Source organism: Natrix helvetica (genome assembly GCF_964273705.1).
Source record: "Natrix helvetica genome assembly, chromosome: 1".
NCBI classification, from domain to species: Eukaryota; Metazoa; Chordata; class Lepidosauria; order Squamata; family Natricidae; genus Natrix; species Natrix helvetica.
In genome coordinates this window covers 123228235-123246261 of record NC_138548.1, presented here as the reverse complement: position 1 = coordinate 123246261, position 18027 = coordinate 123228235, and the positions used below count along the sequence as shown (strand labels likewise).

General features: G+C 45.8%; 1 protein-coding gene across 1 annotated transcript; it reads right to left on the bottom strand.

The window, feature by feature from the left end:
* Positions 1–15747: 15747 nt before the first annotated feature.
* On the bottom strand, positions 15748–16695 carry LOC309390912 (olfactory receptor 5T17-like; the record flags this gene model as incomplete). The annotated part of the gene is made up of 1 exon (XM_081950802.1): positions 15748–16695. One exon carries the CDS (start codon positions 16693–16695, stop codon positions 15748–15750), a length of 948 nt encoding a protein of 315 aa, XP_081806928.1.
* Positions 16696–18027: the final 1332 nt, after the last annotated feature.

Sequence of the window (18027 nt, the reverse complement as noted above, 5' to 3'; positions counted from 1 at the left end):
ATCTATTTTTTTTACAAGAAACCAGACCAGATTTACCCTTGTTGACTTTTATCCAGAACTAGCACTATTTATTGACTGTTCTATTCAGCATCTGATTCAGAGAGGTACACATTTATAACAATTATTATTAAAAGCAATACAATTCAAAACAATAGCATGTAAGCATCCAATCTTGTAAATATCCAATATTTTGCAAATCTTCCAAAATAAAATAAAATAGGTTATTAGCATGTTTTTATCCAATTGTAATGCTTATAAAGCACTGTTCTATAAGCTTCAGGATTCTAACTACATAGCAATAAATTATTATATTATAAATATTGAATAATATGTAATGTTCTTACTCTTATTATTAGACAATATGGGGAAATGGCCTTACAAAATAAAGTGTATTTGTGTCATAAACAGCAGCCAGTACTTAGGTTACTAATTTATTAGTATTGGATTTTACAGCCTGGGATGAGAAATTCACTTTTTAAATAGTTTTCTTCCTACAATGTCAAAACAATCTGGTTTTGTCTTGAGAATTATAAAATTAAGATATCCAACGGAATGCAAAGAATTGAAATCATAGCAGTAATTAAAATTATTAAAACATCAGTTCTATGGTAAATGGAACATAATGTTTAAAGAATTGACTTTCATTGTTTAAAATGTTTAGTAGTAAGTACAATATTACTGTATTCAGGATTTAATTCATTTATTATAATATTCATTTTTGTTTTTGAGATCTTCCTACAATCTTGCAGTTTTGCTAAAAAAAACAACCACCCAGTATTACTGAACAGATGGATTGGGTTGGTATAAATCCAAAGAATAGATGGTAATTAGCCTTCCTTTTTACTTTTGAAAGAAACATAATAGATATTACAGTTTGATTATTCTGACATCCGTACCACGAGCTTAGTGGAAAACCAGACTTGCTAAATGTAGTGCTTAAGAAATAATAATTTAGAAGCAAGAATGTTTGGTATAACTCCAAATTTGTCAGTCAACATTCTATACATACATAAAATCAGTCACAGAAAGTTGTTTTTTATTAAAGGTGTACACATTTTAAAGATGTATACATTTTGTACACAATGTGTACAAGTATGTACACATTTAACAGTACTTGGTCATTCATAACATTAAATAAAAGGACTCAATATTCTATTCTATCTAAAAAAAAAACCCCACCCACAAATTGAGTCCCTCCTGATGTGTTTTGAACTATAACTTGTTGAATGTTTTGCCTATATTAGAGGAGGCTTAAACAGTTACCAAAATTTGGAAATATATTTGATTCAGTTCATTATACTTCCTACCTTTCACTTCTGCAAATAATAGAGACTTCAATAGGAAAGAATAAAACATGCTCAGTTTTTAAAATTAAATCAGAAGGGACATGACTACAACATTTTTAAAAAAAAACTGATGTTAAATGGCTATCTTAAAATGTATTTATTATAATTTCTACCTCACAATTCCATTCCCTGATTTCTGTAAACCAAAAGGCAGAACAGTAAATCCATACTCACTTTGTTGAGGTGTAAAAAATATAGATTATTTTGCTTTGCAGGCTGGAGACAGACATCTTCTCTTAACCATCTTAAAATGAGAGATTCCCAAATGATGATTATATCAGGAGAATTTTGGGTTTGTTTGTTTTTAAACCTCTGGGAATGCTACTCCTAATTGACGTCTGACTCTATTAACTCAAATCTATAATGTTCTTTCTGATTTTGATGATTAGCAGACTGACAAGCAGAAAGTTGTAGACAAAGTGAGGAGAAAATAGAATGACCCTGTTGGCTTTTTGATGGACAATATCAGTCAGTATGTCAGACTGCTGATCATAGTGTCATTTTGTGGCACTAAACTTCCCACAAAAGAGCTAAAGCAATTATGAAAGAATTTCAGCAAGTATTGCACATCAAATGGAAGCTTTATTTATAACAAATTACATTAAACATTTTTTCAGCCTACTTTTGCCTTCTTCAAAACTAAACTAGAAATGACTCTGTTCTGGATGGAAAATACAGAGTTTTGTGGTAATGGCATGATGTAGCATTAAGTTCTTACTTTTGATTATATAAGAACTAGCTGTTACAAAGATGTTCTCTGTAAGGAGACAAATGATTTATTTGCTATTAAAACAAAAATAACAAATAACAACAATAGGAGGAGGAGCTTCCGGCGATGGCGGTCGCCTCCTGAGCTCCGGAGAACGCCGCGGAGCTCCCCCGATGGGTTAAGGATTGCTCCCCGGGCCTCATGTCATCGGAGGCCCAAGGGTTTGATAGCCCATCCACCCTGGCTTGTTTTGAGCCCGTTTCGGGCTGCCAGGGTGGTCGGGGGAGTCTGGAGTCTGGCGGAGAGCGCGGAGAGCGCGGAAAAGGAAGGAAGGCTGTTTGGAGCGAGGAGAAGGCGGGGCTGTAATGGCGGCAACAGCGGTAACAGCAACACGGAGCGGAGCGCAGTTGTGGACTGCGGGCTGCGTTGGGGCGTATGGTGAAAGATACTGGCACTGGGGAGGACAACAGCAAAACAGGACAGATGGGTGTGATGGCGCAAGATACGAGGACACGAGGTTTGCATTGCTGCTGGCGGCTAAAGAAAGATCTTGTTAATAGAACCGGAGGAACTAAAGACCGGGGAGGAGAACAAGACATTGCTAGGAGGTGGTGAGTTAGCCGGGAGAGATTAATTGGAGGTGGCTATGGTGGCGGGTGAGGGAAAGAAAGGTCGCCATTGCCTGGACTCCTGTTGTTTTCTTCCATCATATCCTGGCTGCTCCCAATACCCCTATGCCCCCACCCAGGCCTTGTCGACGCCAGCAGGGGATGCCAAACACTAACTATAAGTCTCTGTGGACCTCTAGAAGTTTGGTAAATTTCTAGAGAGGACTAAACTTCACCCTGCATTTTTGGAGAACCCTGGAACACCGGGTGGGAGCCTCTGAACCAGTGCGAATAGTCTCCCACCTTTGGGTCATCCTGCCATGGAACACCTTGAACAATCTCTCACCTTGTGGTCATCTTCGTCATTATGTAATTAAGGGTATTCGATCATTCCCACCCCTTCTTCTCTATCTAAATATTTTAACATCTCCTTCCTCCCTCTAAGACCCCGACTCATCAGCTATCAACTTTTATCAACTTTTATCAACTTTCTATCAACCTTTATTAGCATCCTGATCCCATGGGACTTTTAACGAACTATTTATTCGAGGTCAGACCTGCTCCGCCTGCGGGAGGCCCCTCTCTCGGAGGTATGGCCCTTGGCTCTCTCAAGGGGCTGCCTTGATGACGGGTTTGCGAACCCCGAGAGGTGGAAGAAACGGAAGCTGAGGGGCTTTTTATCTAGATGTTTTTTATTGCTATTAAGGGGTTCCAGGGAGGGGGGGTATGATAACCAGGCCGGGAGAGGAGCCAGTGCCAGTGCCAGACGGACAGGTGAGTCCGGGAAGGAAGTGAGCGGAGTGGGGGGGGAGAGGGAACAAGTTATTCCAATAGAGGGTTGTTTGATTACAACGGTCGCGGGGAGGGGGGGATGCGAGGACAAGAGAAAATCACAAGGTCAGTTGGGAGACCGTGGCTGTTGGCTACGCCCGGTCGTTTGTACCAACCCCCACAACCTAGGTGGCCAGGAACTACAGAGCCCGGGCCTACGGCTGATGCTTTGCAATGCAAGGTCCGTAACCAACAAGGCCCCCCTCATTAATGAGCTGATCTCTGAGGGGGAGCTGGACCTTGCAGGGATAACGGAGACCTGGTTGGGCCACGAGGGTGGTTTACCCCTCGTGGAAATGTGCCCACCAGGTTTCCATGCATTCCATCAGCCTCGGGCCCTGGGTAAGGGTGGTGGGGTGGCGGTAGTTATACGGGAAGGTCTAGAGCCGAGGGAGTTCACTGTTCCTCAGATATCCAGGTGTGAGTCCCTTGGTGTGAAATGGGGCCCAGGGAGGCAGTTGGGTTTGCTGATTGTATACTTGGCTCCTCGCTATACATCAGCGGCCCTGCCCGAGCTCCTCGAGCTGATCTCGGAGATGGCGGTTGAGATCCCCAGGCTTGTGGTTATGGGGGATTTCAACCTGCAGTCGACGGGAGCAGCGTCTGAGGTGACTCGGGAGTTCATGGCTTCCATGACAGCCAAGGGCCTGACCCAGTTAATTCAGGGCCCCACACACGAAGGTGGCCACACATTGGACCTTGTTTTTGTATCTGAGCAGTGGACGAGTGATCTGGGTATAGGGGACCTTGTTGTTACACCCCTGTCATGGTCAGATCACTCATGTCTCCGGCTGGACTTCCCTGGCGCTACCCCCCACCGCGAGGAGGAGGGACCAGATGGTCCAAGCTGGTACCGCCCCAAGCACCTGATGGAGCCGGATAGGTTCCAGACGGAGCTTGGGCCATTACCTGTAGCCCTGACCCGCGCTCGGTCAGAGGACCTAGCGGCTGCCTGGAATAGGGCGGCGGCTGGGGCCTTGGACCGGGTTGCGCCTTTGCGACCTCTCCTGCGGCAGTGACCCACCCGGGCTCCTTGGTATACCGAGGAGCTGAGGGTGATGAAGCGCCATAGGAGACGTCTAGAGAGCAGGTGGAGGTCCTCACGCTTCGAATCTGATCGAACACAGGTAAGAGCCTACTTACGGACCTACCTTGTGGCATTAAGGGCGGCCAAATGTAGATATTGCGCCACTCTTATTGCGTCCACGGATAACCGCCCTGCCGCCCTGTTTAGGGTGACCCGCTCCCTCTTGTCACAGAGGACGCAGGGGGCACCCTTGCAGGGCAGAGCAGAGGAGTTTGGGGAATATCTGCAGGATAAAGTCGCTCAGATCCGGAGCGGATGGGCCCCCCTCAGTGGACCGGACGGGCCACCAACAGCGAGTCTTGTGAGACCATCCTGGGAGGAGTTTGATTCTATTGCCCCCGAGGATTTGGATAGGTTGCGTGGAAGGCTGCGACCCACCACATGTTTAATGGACCCGTGTCCCTCCTGGTTGGTACTGGCATCTTGGGAGGTGACCCGAGGCTGGCTTCTGGGCCTGGTGAATGCCTCATTGGGTGAGGGATCCTTACCAACCGCCTTGAAGGAGGCGGTGGTGAGGCCCTTACTTAAGAGGCCTTCACTCGACCCAATGGAGCTAGCTAATTATCGTCCAGTCTCCAACCTTCCGTTTTTAGCGAAGGTTGTTGAGAATGTGGTGGCGCAGCAGTTTCCACGGCACCTTGACGAATCCGAGTATCTAGACTCACGCCAGTCCGGCTTCCGACCCGGGCACAGCACAGAGACAGCCTTGGTCGTGTTGGTTGATGATCTCTGGAGGGCCAGAGATAGAGGTTGTTCCTCTATCCTGCTCCTATTAGACCTCTCGGCGGCATTTGATACCATCGACCATGGTATCCTATTGTGCCGGTTGGAAGGGATAGGAGTCGGAGGTACCGTTTTGCGGTGGTTCGGCTCCTACCTCTCCGACCGGAGGCAATGTGTGTTGACAGGGGGACAGAGGACGACCCCGAGGCCACTCACTTGTGGAGTGCCACAGGGGTCGGTCCTCTCGCCTCTCCTGTTCAACACATATGTGAAGCCGCTGGGTGAGATCATCCGTGGTTTTGGGGTTGAGTATCACCTCTACGCTGATGATACTCAGCTGTATATTTCAACCCCAAACCACCCCAACGAGGCTGTCGAAGTGATGTCCCGGTGTTTGGAAGCCGTCGGGGTCTGGATGGGGGACAACAGACTTAAACTCAACCCCTCCAAGACTGAGTGGCTGTGGCTACCGGCACCTCAGTTCAGCCAGCTGATTCCATCTCTGGCCATAGGGGGCGAACAACTTCCCCCTGTGGAACGGGCGCGCAATTTGGGCGTCCTCCTTGATGCCCGGCTGTCAATGGATGACCATGTGGCAGCCGTGGCGAGGGGGGCGTTCCACCAGGTTCTCCTGGTGCGCCAATTGCGCCCCCTACTGGACCGGGATGCCCTACGCACGGTCAATCATGCGCTGGTGACGTCCCGCCTGGATTACTGCAACGCTCTCTACATGGGGCTGCCCTTGGGACGCGCCCGGAGACTGCAGTTAGTTCAGAACGCAGCCGCGTGGGCTGTGATGGGGAGCACGAGGTACTCCCATGTAACACCTCTCCTGCGTGAGCTGCACTGGCTACCTGTGGTTTTTCGGGTGCGTTTCAAGGTGCTGATTACCATCTTTAAAGCGCTCCATGGCACGGGACCTAGTTACTTGCGGGATCGCATCCTCCCACATACATCCCTGCAGCCAATTCGCTCACACAGGGAGGGACTTCTCCTGGTGCCGTCCACTAGGCAATGCCAACGGGCGACACCGAGGAGTAGGGCCTTCTCTGTGATGGGCTCAACCCTCTGGAATGACCTCCCCCCCGACATTAGAACCACTTCTGACCTCCGCTCCTTCCGGCAAAAATTGAAGACCCACCTGTTCCGATTAGCAGGCCTGGCATAATTACAACTATCCCTCCTGGCAAATGTATTACTATATGGTTATTTTAGGGGTTTTTTAATTTATTGTGTCCTTTTTAGGGGTTTAAAATTTATATTTATATTAGCTTTGTACAGTTCTTTTAATTGCATTTTAACCTCCTCCATGCCAACTGCCAACTGTACATATTTAACTTTTTTATTGTATTTTGTTATTCTGTATGGACTGTACACCACCCCGAGTCCCTTTTGGGAGAGGGGGCGGTCTAGAAGCATCAAATATAAATAAATAAATAAATAAATAAATAAATAAATAAATAAATAAATAAATAAATAAATAAATAAATAAATAAATAAAGAAAGAAAGCTAAATTTGGTTGTGCTTATCAATATTTATTGAAGTATTTTTAAAATATTCATTTACTTACAATTCAACATCATCCATTCATACTTAAATACCCCCTATCCAACTCCTGTTGATCAGAATTTCAATGGAAGGTATGGTTTCACTCAGGGGTGGGTTCCGGCAGGAACTACTGCCAGTTCGCTTGTGGGCATGCTGCATGTGCACACACTTGATGTGTGCTATGCATGCATGCACTGTGCAATAAAAATGTTCTGTGCATGCGCAGAAGCAAAAAACAAGATGGTGCCGCCTATGGTGTCACTCAGAGAACTGGTGTGGGGGCATGGCAGGCCTGGGTTGCTGCCGGTTCCAGTGACCCAGGCCCCCAAAGCACTACTGGTTTGGCTAAGCCGGTCCAAACTGGTAGGAACCCACCTCTGGTTTTACTTCTCAGAAACCCTGAATATCCCCAGTGCACCTGTCATGCCCCTGTCAGAGTCTGAATCTGAAGGAGGAGATGAGCTGGCACAAGAACTGAAAGAGATGGAGAGGCCAGCTCCGTTGATCTTGGAGGAAAGTGGGGAAGGGCAGAGTCACTCCACTTTTCTGAATTAGTAAGGCCTGCAGACAGGGAGAGCACTTGAGAAGAGCAAGGATTACCCTGCTCTCGAGAGCAAGGAGGGAAGAGAGATGGTGAGATCAATGCAGATTGAGCCAGCTGCGAGGGAGGAGAGTGCCCTGCCCCCTTTCACAAGGCACACCTGGGCACTGAGAGGTAAGGAGGTGCCAGTGGAAGGGGCATTTGTCAGGAACAAGCGTTGAATCTGTGGAGCCTTATGTGCCCTTGCCAAAGCCTGGAGATTGCTGTACTCTGTTTTGTGGGGCTTGCCAGTTTGCCTGCTTCACTGAACTTCTTGCCCTGGTTACTGTTTAGCTAACCTGGCTTATTGGGCTGCTGGCCCTGGTTGTTATTTGATTAACCTGACCTACTGAACTACTTGGAGCCAGAGGCTTCTGAAGGTGCATGTGAGAGCTTTGCTCCAGAATTTGTAGTAATGTGGGAATGTTTGGGGGCACAGCTGGAGCAATACAGGGGAGTTAGACTTGTTCTCTGGTTGTCTTGCATTTGTGCCATGCCCTACAGTACCCTACCAATTACAAAACATAGCATATAACCAATCCCATGCTTATTTCATACTTCATCTGTTTAATAATCAAGACATCTGGTATAAGTATTGGTTGGGATTTGGAGTGGCTAATGTGACATCACATCCCTGACCAGTACAAGACACCAGCTCAAGAAAGAACTAAATAGTTTTATACAAAGATAGGAGACAAAAGTTTCAGTCCGATGTCAAGTCCCTCTAGAACCGTGATTGTTAGATCAGGGTAATGAGAGGACAAACTCCAGACTGAAGGCAACAACAGTTCTTTATTAGCAGTCAAGTATGTACAATCCAGCGACTGTGAGGTCTGACAGGTCCCCTTTTATAGGGAGCTGTCAGGCCTCTTAACCAATCAGATTTCACCAGGCTTCCCGCCTAAATGGAGGACTGGAGTGGAAACCTCTGTAGCTAATCTGAATATCTAACACTCCTCCCCTCTTAGTAGGAGCATTCCAATTAGTGACGTAGTCCTTTAGGTAGGCGGGTCTTTGCCTGACTCTGGCAGACCTGCGCAGTTCATTTTGAATCGGTTCGTGGAGCAGGTCCGAGGGACGTCTTTGCTCCTCAGCTCCCAGCGATGGAAGCTGCTGGAACTTACCCCAGGCCGCAGCTGGAATCCTTTGAGCTTGTTCGCTTGGGGCTCACTGTGGGCTTGCAACAAACTCAGGTACATCTGCCGGTTCGTTCAGGATTGAGAATTCTGTAGAAGGAGTGACTAGTTGCTCCTTTTGGGTAGGGCCTTGGTCGGTTGGCGTCAGAGTCTCGTCTGGTGCCCTAAGATTGGAGTGGGTTAGGCGACCGCGGAGTTGGTCAATGTGCCTCCTCCAATTTCTACCATCCTCTAGCTCTAAGAGATAAGAGCGAGGCCCGGTGATGCCTATCACCGTGGCAGGAATCCACAAAGTTCCCCCTGCATAGTTGTGGGCGTATACTGAATCCCCTATGCTAAAGTTCCGAATCTTGCTGGTAGAGTCTGGGGGCAATGTGGCAGAGTAGTTTGGGTGTAGCTGGTCTAAGTGAGACCTTAGCCAGTGACCCATGAGAAGCTCGGCTGGGTTTCTCCCTGTGGTGGCGCTAGGAGTAATATGCTGTATTAGTAAATAATGATCGATTCGTGTTTGCCAATCTCCTGGGCCCATCCTAGCGAGGGCTTCTTTAGCTGATCGCACCATTCTCTCCGCCTGTCCATTCGAGGCCGGATGGAATGGCGCGACTAGGGCATGCTGAATTCCCTGGCTAGCTAAGTAGGTCTCAAAGTGCATGGCCATAAATTGGGGCCCGTTGTCAGAGACCAAGACGTCAGGCAGGCTGTGCGTGGCGAAAAGTCGCCGTAGCACCTTGATGACCGCCTCTGTCGTGGTAGAGGTCATCAGGGCTACCTCTAACCATTTCGAGTATGCGTCCACAACTATTAGGAAAGTCTGGCTATGAACGGGGCCAGCGAAATCTATGTGCACCCTAGACCACGGTGCCTGAGGGCACTCCCACTCCTTAGCGGGCGCCTCTGGGGGAGCTGGTCTGGATTCCTGACAGGGCGTGCAAGTGGCCACCCACTCCTCTATTTCCCTGTCCATGTTAGGCCACCAGACGTAGCTCCTGGCCAATGCCTTCATCCTGACAATGCCAGGATGCCCCACATGCAAAGATTCCAATACTGCACGTCGCAGTTTGCTTGGAACAACCACCTGGTCCCCCCACAGAAGACAACCTTTTAACACAGACAATTCATCACATTTGGTACAGAACATCTTAAATTCAGCCCCTCCATACCCAGTTAAGCACTTGCTTAATTACATTGTCCTTCACTGAAAAGTGGGCAACATCTGTAGAGGAGAATGGTCCAGAGTCCAAACAGTCAATCAGGAGGACCGGGGTCCCCGGAGTGGGGTCAGCCAGCAGTTCGGGCAAGGGGCAGCGGCTCAATGTGTCGGCGTGACCGAGCGTGGAGCCGGGTCAATGAATCAGTTTATACGTGTAGGCAGCCCGGAAAACAGTCCACCTGGTCATGCGCGGGGAGAGGGATACCGGGGTGGGTTGGTCCCCAGCCAGAAGCCCCAGCAGCGGCTTGTGGTCGGTCACAAGTTCAAAATCGCGGCCGTAGAGGTACTCGTGGAACCGCTTGACTCCCACTACAGCAGCCAAGGCTTCTCTGTCCAGTTGGCTATAGTTCCGTTCAGTGGGAGACAAGGTTCGCGAGTAGAAGGTGATGGGGGCCTCGGCGCCGTTTGGCAGTCTGTGGCTGAGGACTGCGCCGACATCGAACAGCGAGGCGTCGCATGTCAAAACCAGCGGCAAGGTTTGGCTGTACTGGACCAGCAGGGAGTCCGTTGTGAGTAGGCGCTTAACACCGGCGAAAGCGGAGGCCTCTGCTCGTCCCCAGGTCCATTTGGCGTTCTTGGCTAGTAACCGATGCAGTGGTTCAGCGACTGTCGCTTTCTGTCTGAGAAAGATGCTGTAAAAGTTAAGGAGCCCGAGGAAAGCTTGCAACTCGGTCTGATTGTGAGGTGTAGGGGTGTCCTGGATAGCTTTTACTTTTTGGGATTTCAGGTGGATCCCAGAACCGTCAATCATGTACCCCAGGAACTCTACCCTGGGCACATTAATTTGGCATTTTTCTTTCTTGAGGCGGAGGCCTTTTTCACGAATCCTGGTCAAAACAGCCCTAATGCATTTTTAAAGTTGCGCCTCATTTGCAGCCGATACCAATATGTCGTCAAAATAGGGAATGACTCCTGGTATCCCCTGCAAAAGCTGTTCCATGATGCTTTGGAACAGTCCAGGGGCGATACTAACTCCGAATTGTAGGCAGTTGCATTTGAATGCACCCCTATGCGTCATGATGGTTTGAGCTTCCGCCATGGCGCCATCTACAGGCAATTACTGGTATGCCTGCGCCATATCTAATTTTGCAAAAAGTTTTCCTGGCCCTAACGAATGCAGTAGGTGCTGTACAATGGGCACAGGGTAGGCGCTTTGTTGTAGTGCGACGTTAATTGTACATTTATAGTCCGCGCAGATGCGGACTGACCCGTCCGGCTTGACCGGGGTCACTATTGGGGTCTGCCAGCGAGCATGGTCGACCGGTTCTAGGATCCCCTGGCTCACCAGCTTGTCAATTTCCCTATCGATTTTAGGGCGGAGGGCAAAAGATACCCTCCTGGGTTTGAGCCTGATCGGTGCTACCTTGGGGTCCAAATTAAAGGAAATTGGTGTCCCCACATACTTACCAAGGCCGGAGCTGAAAACGTCCTCGAACTCCTTAAAGACTGCCTTGGCTGCGCCGTTGTTCTGGACTGGGTTGATGCCGGTGACTTCCAGGCCTAAAGCCTCGAACCAGTCGAGCCCCAGGAGGCTCTGCAATGGTGCGCTTGCACACGGTTACAGGAAGCTGGGCTGTGATAGTCTTGAACTGGACCTTGAAGGTGCCCTGGCCGACGATGGGAACTTGGTTTCCCTGGTAGTCACACAGCATGATGTCTGGCATTCGTAGCTGGTGTTTTTTGAGGCTAGGGATAGCCTTCTTAAGGGTTGACCAGGAAATGATAGTTAGGGACGATCCTGTGTCAACCTCTAGCTCACAAGGAGTGTCCTCAATGAGGACCATGAGCTTCAGCTTTTTGGGCCGCTTTGTGTGGACCTGACCTATCGTGGTGAGATAGGTTCTGAATGGTTCTCTCTGGGCGTACTCTCTCTGAGTGTACTCTCTCTGGGCTGACTCCCTTTGTTCTCTCTCTGGGTGCCCTTTTTGGTTTTGCCAAGCCCCTGAGGTGGGCCTCTGTTGGCGTGTTTATGGCTGCCAAGTGGTGGCAGGGCCATTGCTGCGGCACGCTTTTGCGATATGCCCTTTTCTTTCGCAAATTTGGCAAATTGCATCCTGGAATTTACAAGTAGACTGGGGATGGCTCCCTCCACAGCTTGCGCAGGGCGGCAAGCTGGAGTTGAAATTTCGTGCCGGTTTTGTGCGGCTGCTGCGTATGCGGTAGCTGTCATTGCACTCGCTGTCATCATTTTCCTGGTCTGCGGCCTCATGGTGAACTCGTGCTTGTTTAGTGGTGGTCTGGGGCGTGTAGTGTTGGCGCTGTAGCGTCTCTGTAGACTGGTCGGCAGATTCGGATGCCCTTGCTTCATCAAGCGCAATTTGCAGGGTTAGGCTGGATTTAGCCACCAGGCGTTTTTGTAATGGAATGTCTCTTACCCCGCAGATTAGGCGGTCAAGGATGTGGTCATCTAGGTTTTGAAAGTTGCAGTGGGTAGCCGCTTTTCGCAGCTCTTTGTTCTCTCTTTGGTCGCACATGTAGAACTCATGCCTGCGAACGTGACGAGAAGGCTTGGGCGCGTAGTGCATCAGCAAGGTCTGTTGCAAGGCCGTCCAGGTTACCGCCTGAATTGGGGTTGGCTCTGACAGATCTTTGGCCATTTCAAAAACTTCTCTGCCGCAGTAGCCCAGGAACATATTCTTCTTTCGGGAGTCTGATACCCCCATGAGGTCGTTGGCTTCAAGGAAGCATTCGAACCTCAACATGTAGGACTCCCAATGCTCGTTAATGGGGTCGAACGGAGTTGGCGGAGCGTGCATAGCCATTTTGTTTTGCGGTTTGAATTTGCCGCCTTAAAATGGTTGCTCGAAGCTGCGACGAATGCTCTGGGCCGGATTACTTGCTGGATTGTCTGGTTGTTTGTTCTTCATCCTATCTTCCTCCCGATCCCACCTTTGTCGCCAGTGTTAGATCAGGGTAATGAGAGGACAAACTCCAGACTGAAGGCAACAACAGCTCTTTATTAGCAGTCAAGTATGTACAATCCAGCGACTGTGAGGTCTGACAGGTCCCCTTTTATAGGGAGCTGTCAGGCCTCTTAACCAATCAGATTTCACCAAGCTTCCCGCCTAAATGGAGGACTGGAGTGGAATGTGTGTGTGATGATCAGTTGGTCTTTGTGAGTGCAGCAGTGCTGGAAACCAGAAGAGCTGGTCTTCCATTTTCCAGCGTGATCATGAGCGCCAACCAGCTCATTAGTGTGGTGCATGCACAGCAGTAACCGGAAGACTTGCTGGCTGGCATGTCATGTCCATGCTGGAAACCAGAAGTTAATTTTCCAGCGTGCGCATGCCCCCTGGGCAGTTCCTCTTCCTAGTTACTGCCCAGACAAGAGTGTGCACATGCACAAAGCATGCATGCATGCAGTGCTCCCTTTTCAGCACTCGGTGCTGCACATTTATGCATGTGCTCCCTTTTCGGCACTCAAAAGTTTAGCCATCAGTGCTCTAGAATCTCTAGCCAAAACTTAGTTGATTTTTAACCTAGCAATAAACTTTAACTACATGAAATAAACACAGATAGTTTTTCCTTTACACTAATAAAAAGCCAGTTCATAAACAGAGTGAACACATTTAATTAACCACGTGGGGCGCGTTCCCTTCTCTTTCACAGCTGCCTCATTTCCAATTTGGGGGGGGGGAATCCATGCAGAGGGAGGAAAACATGGATTCCCCCCCCCCAATTTGGAAACAAGGGAGATGTCAAAGTGAAGGGAACGTGCCCCGCGTGGCTTCTTCAACCAGGCAAAGAAGGAACAGGATGGGTGTTCGGCTGTTGGAAAAGCCCTGCGTGGAACTCCCCTCCTGCTCTTTCTTTGGCTTTTGAAGAAACCACTTGGGGCGTGCTCCCTTCTCTTTGACAGCTGCCTCATTTCCAATTGGGGGGGTAGAAATCCATATTTTACCTCCCTCTGCATGGATCCCCCCCCCCACAGGCAGCTGTGAAAGAGAAGGGAACGCGCCCTGCGTGGCTTCTTCAAACAGGTGAAGAAGGAACAGGAGGCGAGGATTTGTTGGACAAGTCCACAGGAGCGCGCTGCTCTCTCCTCTAACAGCCGCCTCGTTTCCAATGAAGGGGTGTGGAATCCATGCGATTTCCCCCCTCTGCATGGATTCCCCACCACCTTCATTGGAAATGAAATGATCCCTTTGTAGCTGAAATGCTGCTGTAGTCCAGCTAATCCAACTACTGGAAAACTCAGAGGGGAAAACATCTAAAAGGAGAGGAACAAGAACCTTGTATTGTAAACCCTGGAAGAGTTTCCTTCTCAAAAACAAAAAAAAAAACCCCACCCTAGGTGCAAATCTTCCACGAGCCATGGAAGCTCGTTATGTGACTTCAGAGCAGACAGGGTCCCTTCAGCCTGACATATCTCACAGAAAAGTATTGAGAACATTTATTTCTTTTTTAAAATATTTTTTTTAATTTTCAGACAAACACAAACACACAACACATATAACATAAATGCCTCTTCAATTACACACAGTGTGTCGGTTGGTTACAAACCTTTCCCTGGTCCTCACTTGAATTTTATCAAAATTCACATATTGACAATCAAGATATCTTTGTATACATTGTTATTATGCTTCCTCCTATTCTAAGTCATTCAATCATTTTAGCATTGATAACATTCTCTAATAGTTTCCAGTTCCAATGTTTTTCCCCATTATTAGTATCATCAATCTAATATACATGTATACAAATTGTTATACTTATTAAGCATCCATTAAGCCCAGTTATTATTACATCCTTTCAACATAAGGCATATTAAATTTGAAGTAAATTTATATTATAACATTTTATTACATTATCCTGAAATTATCCAATGATATTACGTCTTTCTAATCTATTCTATGTAGAATTGTTTATCTTTTATAAAAAGGCTTTTCAACATCATCTCCATAATCCTCACAGTTTGTATAAGATTTCATATTATAGTATATATAAATGCTTTGTTATCATTATTAATCATTTATTTGACTATAGCTGTTATTACGTTACACTCAAAATTTAACTATATATAACTAAATTTATATTGACATCATTCTATTATTTTAGCACTGATAACATTATCTAGTAATTTTCAATTCCATGTTTTTCCCCCCATTATTAGTATCATCAATCTAATATACTTCTATACAAATTGGTATAATTATTAAACATCCATTAAGCCTAGCTATTATTACGTCCTTTCAACTTAAAGCATATTAAATTTAAAGTAAATTTATATTATGACATTTTATTACATCACCCCTGAAATCACCCAATGATATTACATCTTTACATTGTATTCTATATAAAATTGTTTAACTTTTATAAAAAGGCTTTTCAACATCATCTCCATATCCTCACTTACAGTATTGTATAAAATTTCATATTATCAATCCAGTATATATAAATGCTTTGTTATCATTAGTAATCATTTATTTGACTATAGCTATTATTACGTTGTACATAGCACTCAAAATTTAAGTACATTTAACTAAAATTTATTGTGACATTTCATTTCACCATCCTGTATCCTTCCAGGGATAGTGTACATTTACATTTACATAGAGAACATTTATTTCTGTACTTGGGGAAAAATGCTTGTAGTTTAATTACAACACAATGCCCACCCCCTCCAAAAAAAAAAAATCAGGAAAAAGAGCCAGGCTGATGTTGTAGTTAAGTTGCTGACCTAAAAATCAGTAGTCCTTCCTTAGGCCTGAAAGCCCACTGGGTGACTTTGGGCCGCTCATTGTATCTCTTAAGGAAAATGCCTATGGAGATTCTCAGTCATCCAGGTCTTGGTTGTTTCAAAGGTGTTTTTACAAGAGATCTGGGCTTTCTGAAAAAGTACCTGTGTAAGGTACTTGTGGGCAAAAGAGAAGGAACGTGTATTCATCACCTTGAGTTACTTATAAAGTAATAAAAGTGGGATAATAAATAAATAAAGCTGTTTGTTTGCTTTTTTAAAAAAAAAATGTATTTATTTTGTCCATGCTCTTCTCCAAGAACATCTTAAGGCATCCTTCACTTCCATGTTTCTCAGACTGTAAATCAAAGGGTTCAGCAGAGGGATAACAATTGTATAGAAAACAGCAAGAATTTTGTCACTCACGTCTTGGATGGGGGAGCCATTGCTTGATTTTGATCGGAAATGTAAAATAAGGATTGCCCCATGGAAGATGGTAACTGCAATTAGGTGTGAAGTGCAAGTGGAGAAGGTTTTCAGCCTGCCTGAAACTGAGCTGATCCTCATAATGTTGGCAAGAATATACATATATGAAAGCAAAACACTCAGCACGGTAGTTGCTTCTACCAGTCCAGCCACATAAAAAATCAGAAGTTCATTTAGGTGAGTGTCAGTACAGGAGAGCAATAAAAGGGCTGTGATGTCACAATATATCTGATTGATCTCAGACCGACAGAAGGACAATCTGAAAGTGAAAATGGTATGAAGAAGGGAATGGAAAAAGCCCAGGAGATAGGAACCTGCCATCAGAAGAATGCAGACTCTGGGAGACATGAGGACTGGGTACAGCAAGGGTTTGCAGATGGCCACGTATCTGTCGTAGGCCATTGCTGCAAGGAGAAAGCACTCTGCACTCGCCAATCCTATAACAAAGTACATCTGCATGGCACACCCAATAAAGGAAATGGATTGTTTATCTTCCAGGAGAGTCAGCAATGACTTACAGGCAACCACAGAAGAGAATAATGAATCTATAAAGGACAGGTTGCTGAGGAAGAAGTACATTGGAGTGTGGAGTTGGGGGCTGGCCCTTATTAAAGCAATCATTCCTATATTGCCCACCAACGTAGCCATGTAAAAGATCAGGAACACCAAAAAAAGGATGATCTTCAGGACAGGCTTGTTGGTAAAACTTACAAAGACAAAATCTTTGACTTTTGTGGTGCTGTTTTCTTCTGTCATTTTCCTTCCAGACCTGCAAGGTTAAAAAAAACACATGTAAGTTGAAGAAAAGCAATAGGTTTTGAATAATTCATATAAGTGGTTCAGGGAATTTGTGGATTCCAAATAGAGGGATTTATTTATTTATTTATTTACTGAGCGCTTATAGACTGCCCCCTCTCCCGAAAGGGACTCGGGGATGACCATAAGTTTGAGTTATATAGAAGTGCAAGGAAATGAAGAGTGAAGAGTGCATTTTACTCAAAGTGCAAGTTGCATTCTTCTTAAGAGTCTATTTAGAAAACTGCATAGAGAAATTCACAACAAATTGAGATCTCTTTTTGAGCTCACTAAAAATATCCTTCCAATCAGTAAGAGAAACTTGAACTTTTCTGGCTCACTTTTATGTTGCTCAATATGCTGGGCTCTATTTTCTACCTTTCCACCAGTCACACTGGCATGCTGGTTGTGGGTACTAGTGAGCAATAGTCAAAACATGCCAAAGGCATCAGGTTTGGAAAAAAAACGGAGTAGATGGAGCGTTAATGTAGGCTAAAGTAGAAGTAGTAAGATAAAGGTGTGTCTATGTGCACATTAAAAAAATGCCATAGCGAGAAATTGAAATCATTCACTGTTACCTTTCACATTCCATTAATTATTCAGCAGTATGAATATCACTATGTTTTTAAACAAAATACAAGAAGGAAGGAAGGAAGGAAGGAAGGAAGGAAGGAAGGAAGGAAGGAAGGAAGGAAGGAAGGAAGGAAGGAATTTAGTCCTTGCAATTATTTGTCTCTGAACCTTCTCCACATATTTTACAATTCAATCTGCATAATCAAGCTATTTAGGTTATTTAATAAACACCTGTTTTAATAAGCATTTAAATGCTACTGTGGGAGCTATTAAATATTCATATGTAAATATTACCTTTGTAAAATAATATTCTCTTTTCTCTCCCCTTCCTAAAATTAATAGAGATGAGACTTTCTACAATGCAAGGGACTAAATGAAATATTGATTTAATATGAAAAACAGTGTAACGCATATTCCAGATAATTAAATACCTGATCATTTTAATGAGAATGGAGACTTCTGGGATTCCAGTCTGATTTGGGCCACTGTTTGCTTTTTGTAGAGTAAACAAAAAGGAACCCCTGCACAGTTCATATGAAATCCAAGTTTAGTTTACCTCCAGCTCTGGCAGGATCTTTTTTAAAGGCAGAATTCCTATTCTGCCATTCTGAATTCACTATAGAGAACCCTGCTTGTTGGATGACTGAGCCACTGGGAAGCATCATCTCCTTTCAAAGCTCTTTCTCAGCTTTAGAACAAAGGCTTTTATTAGATAAAAAC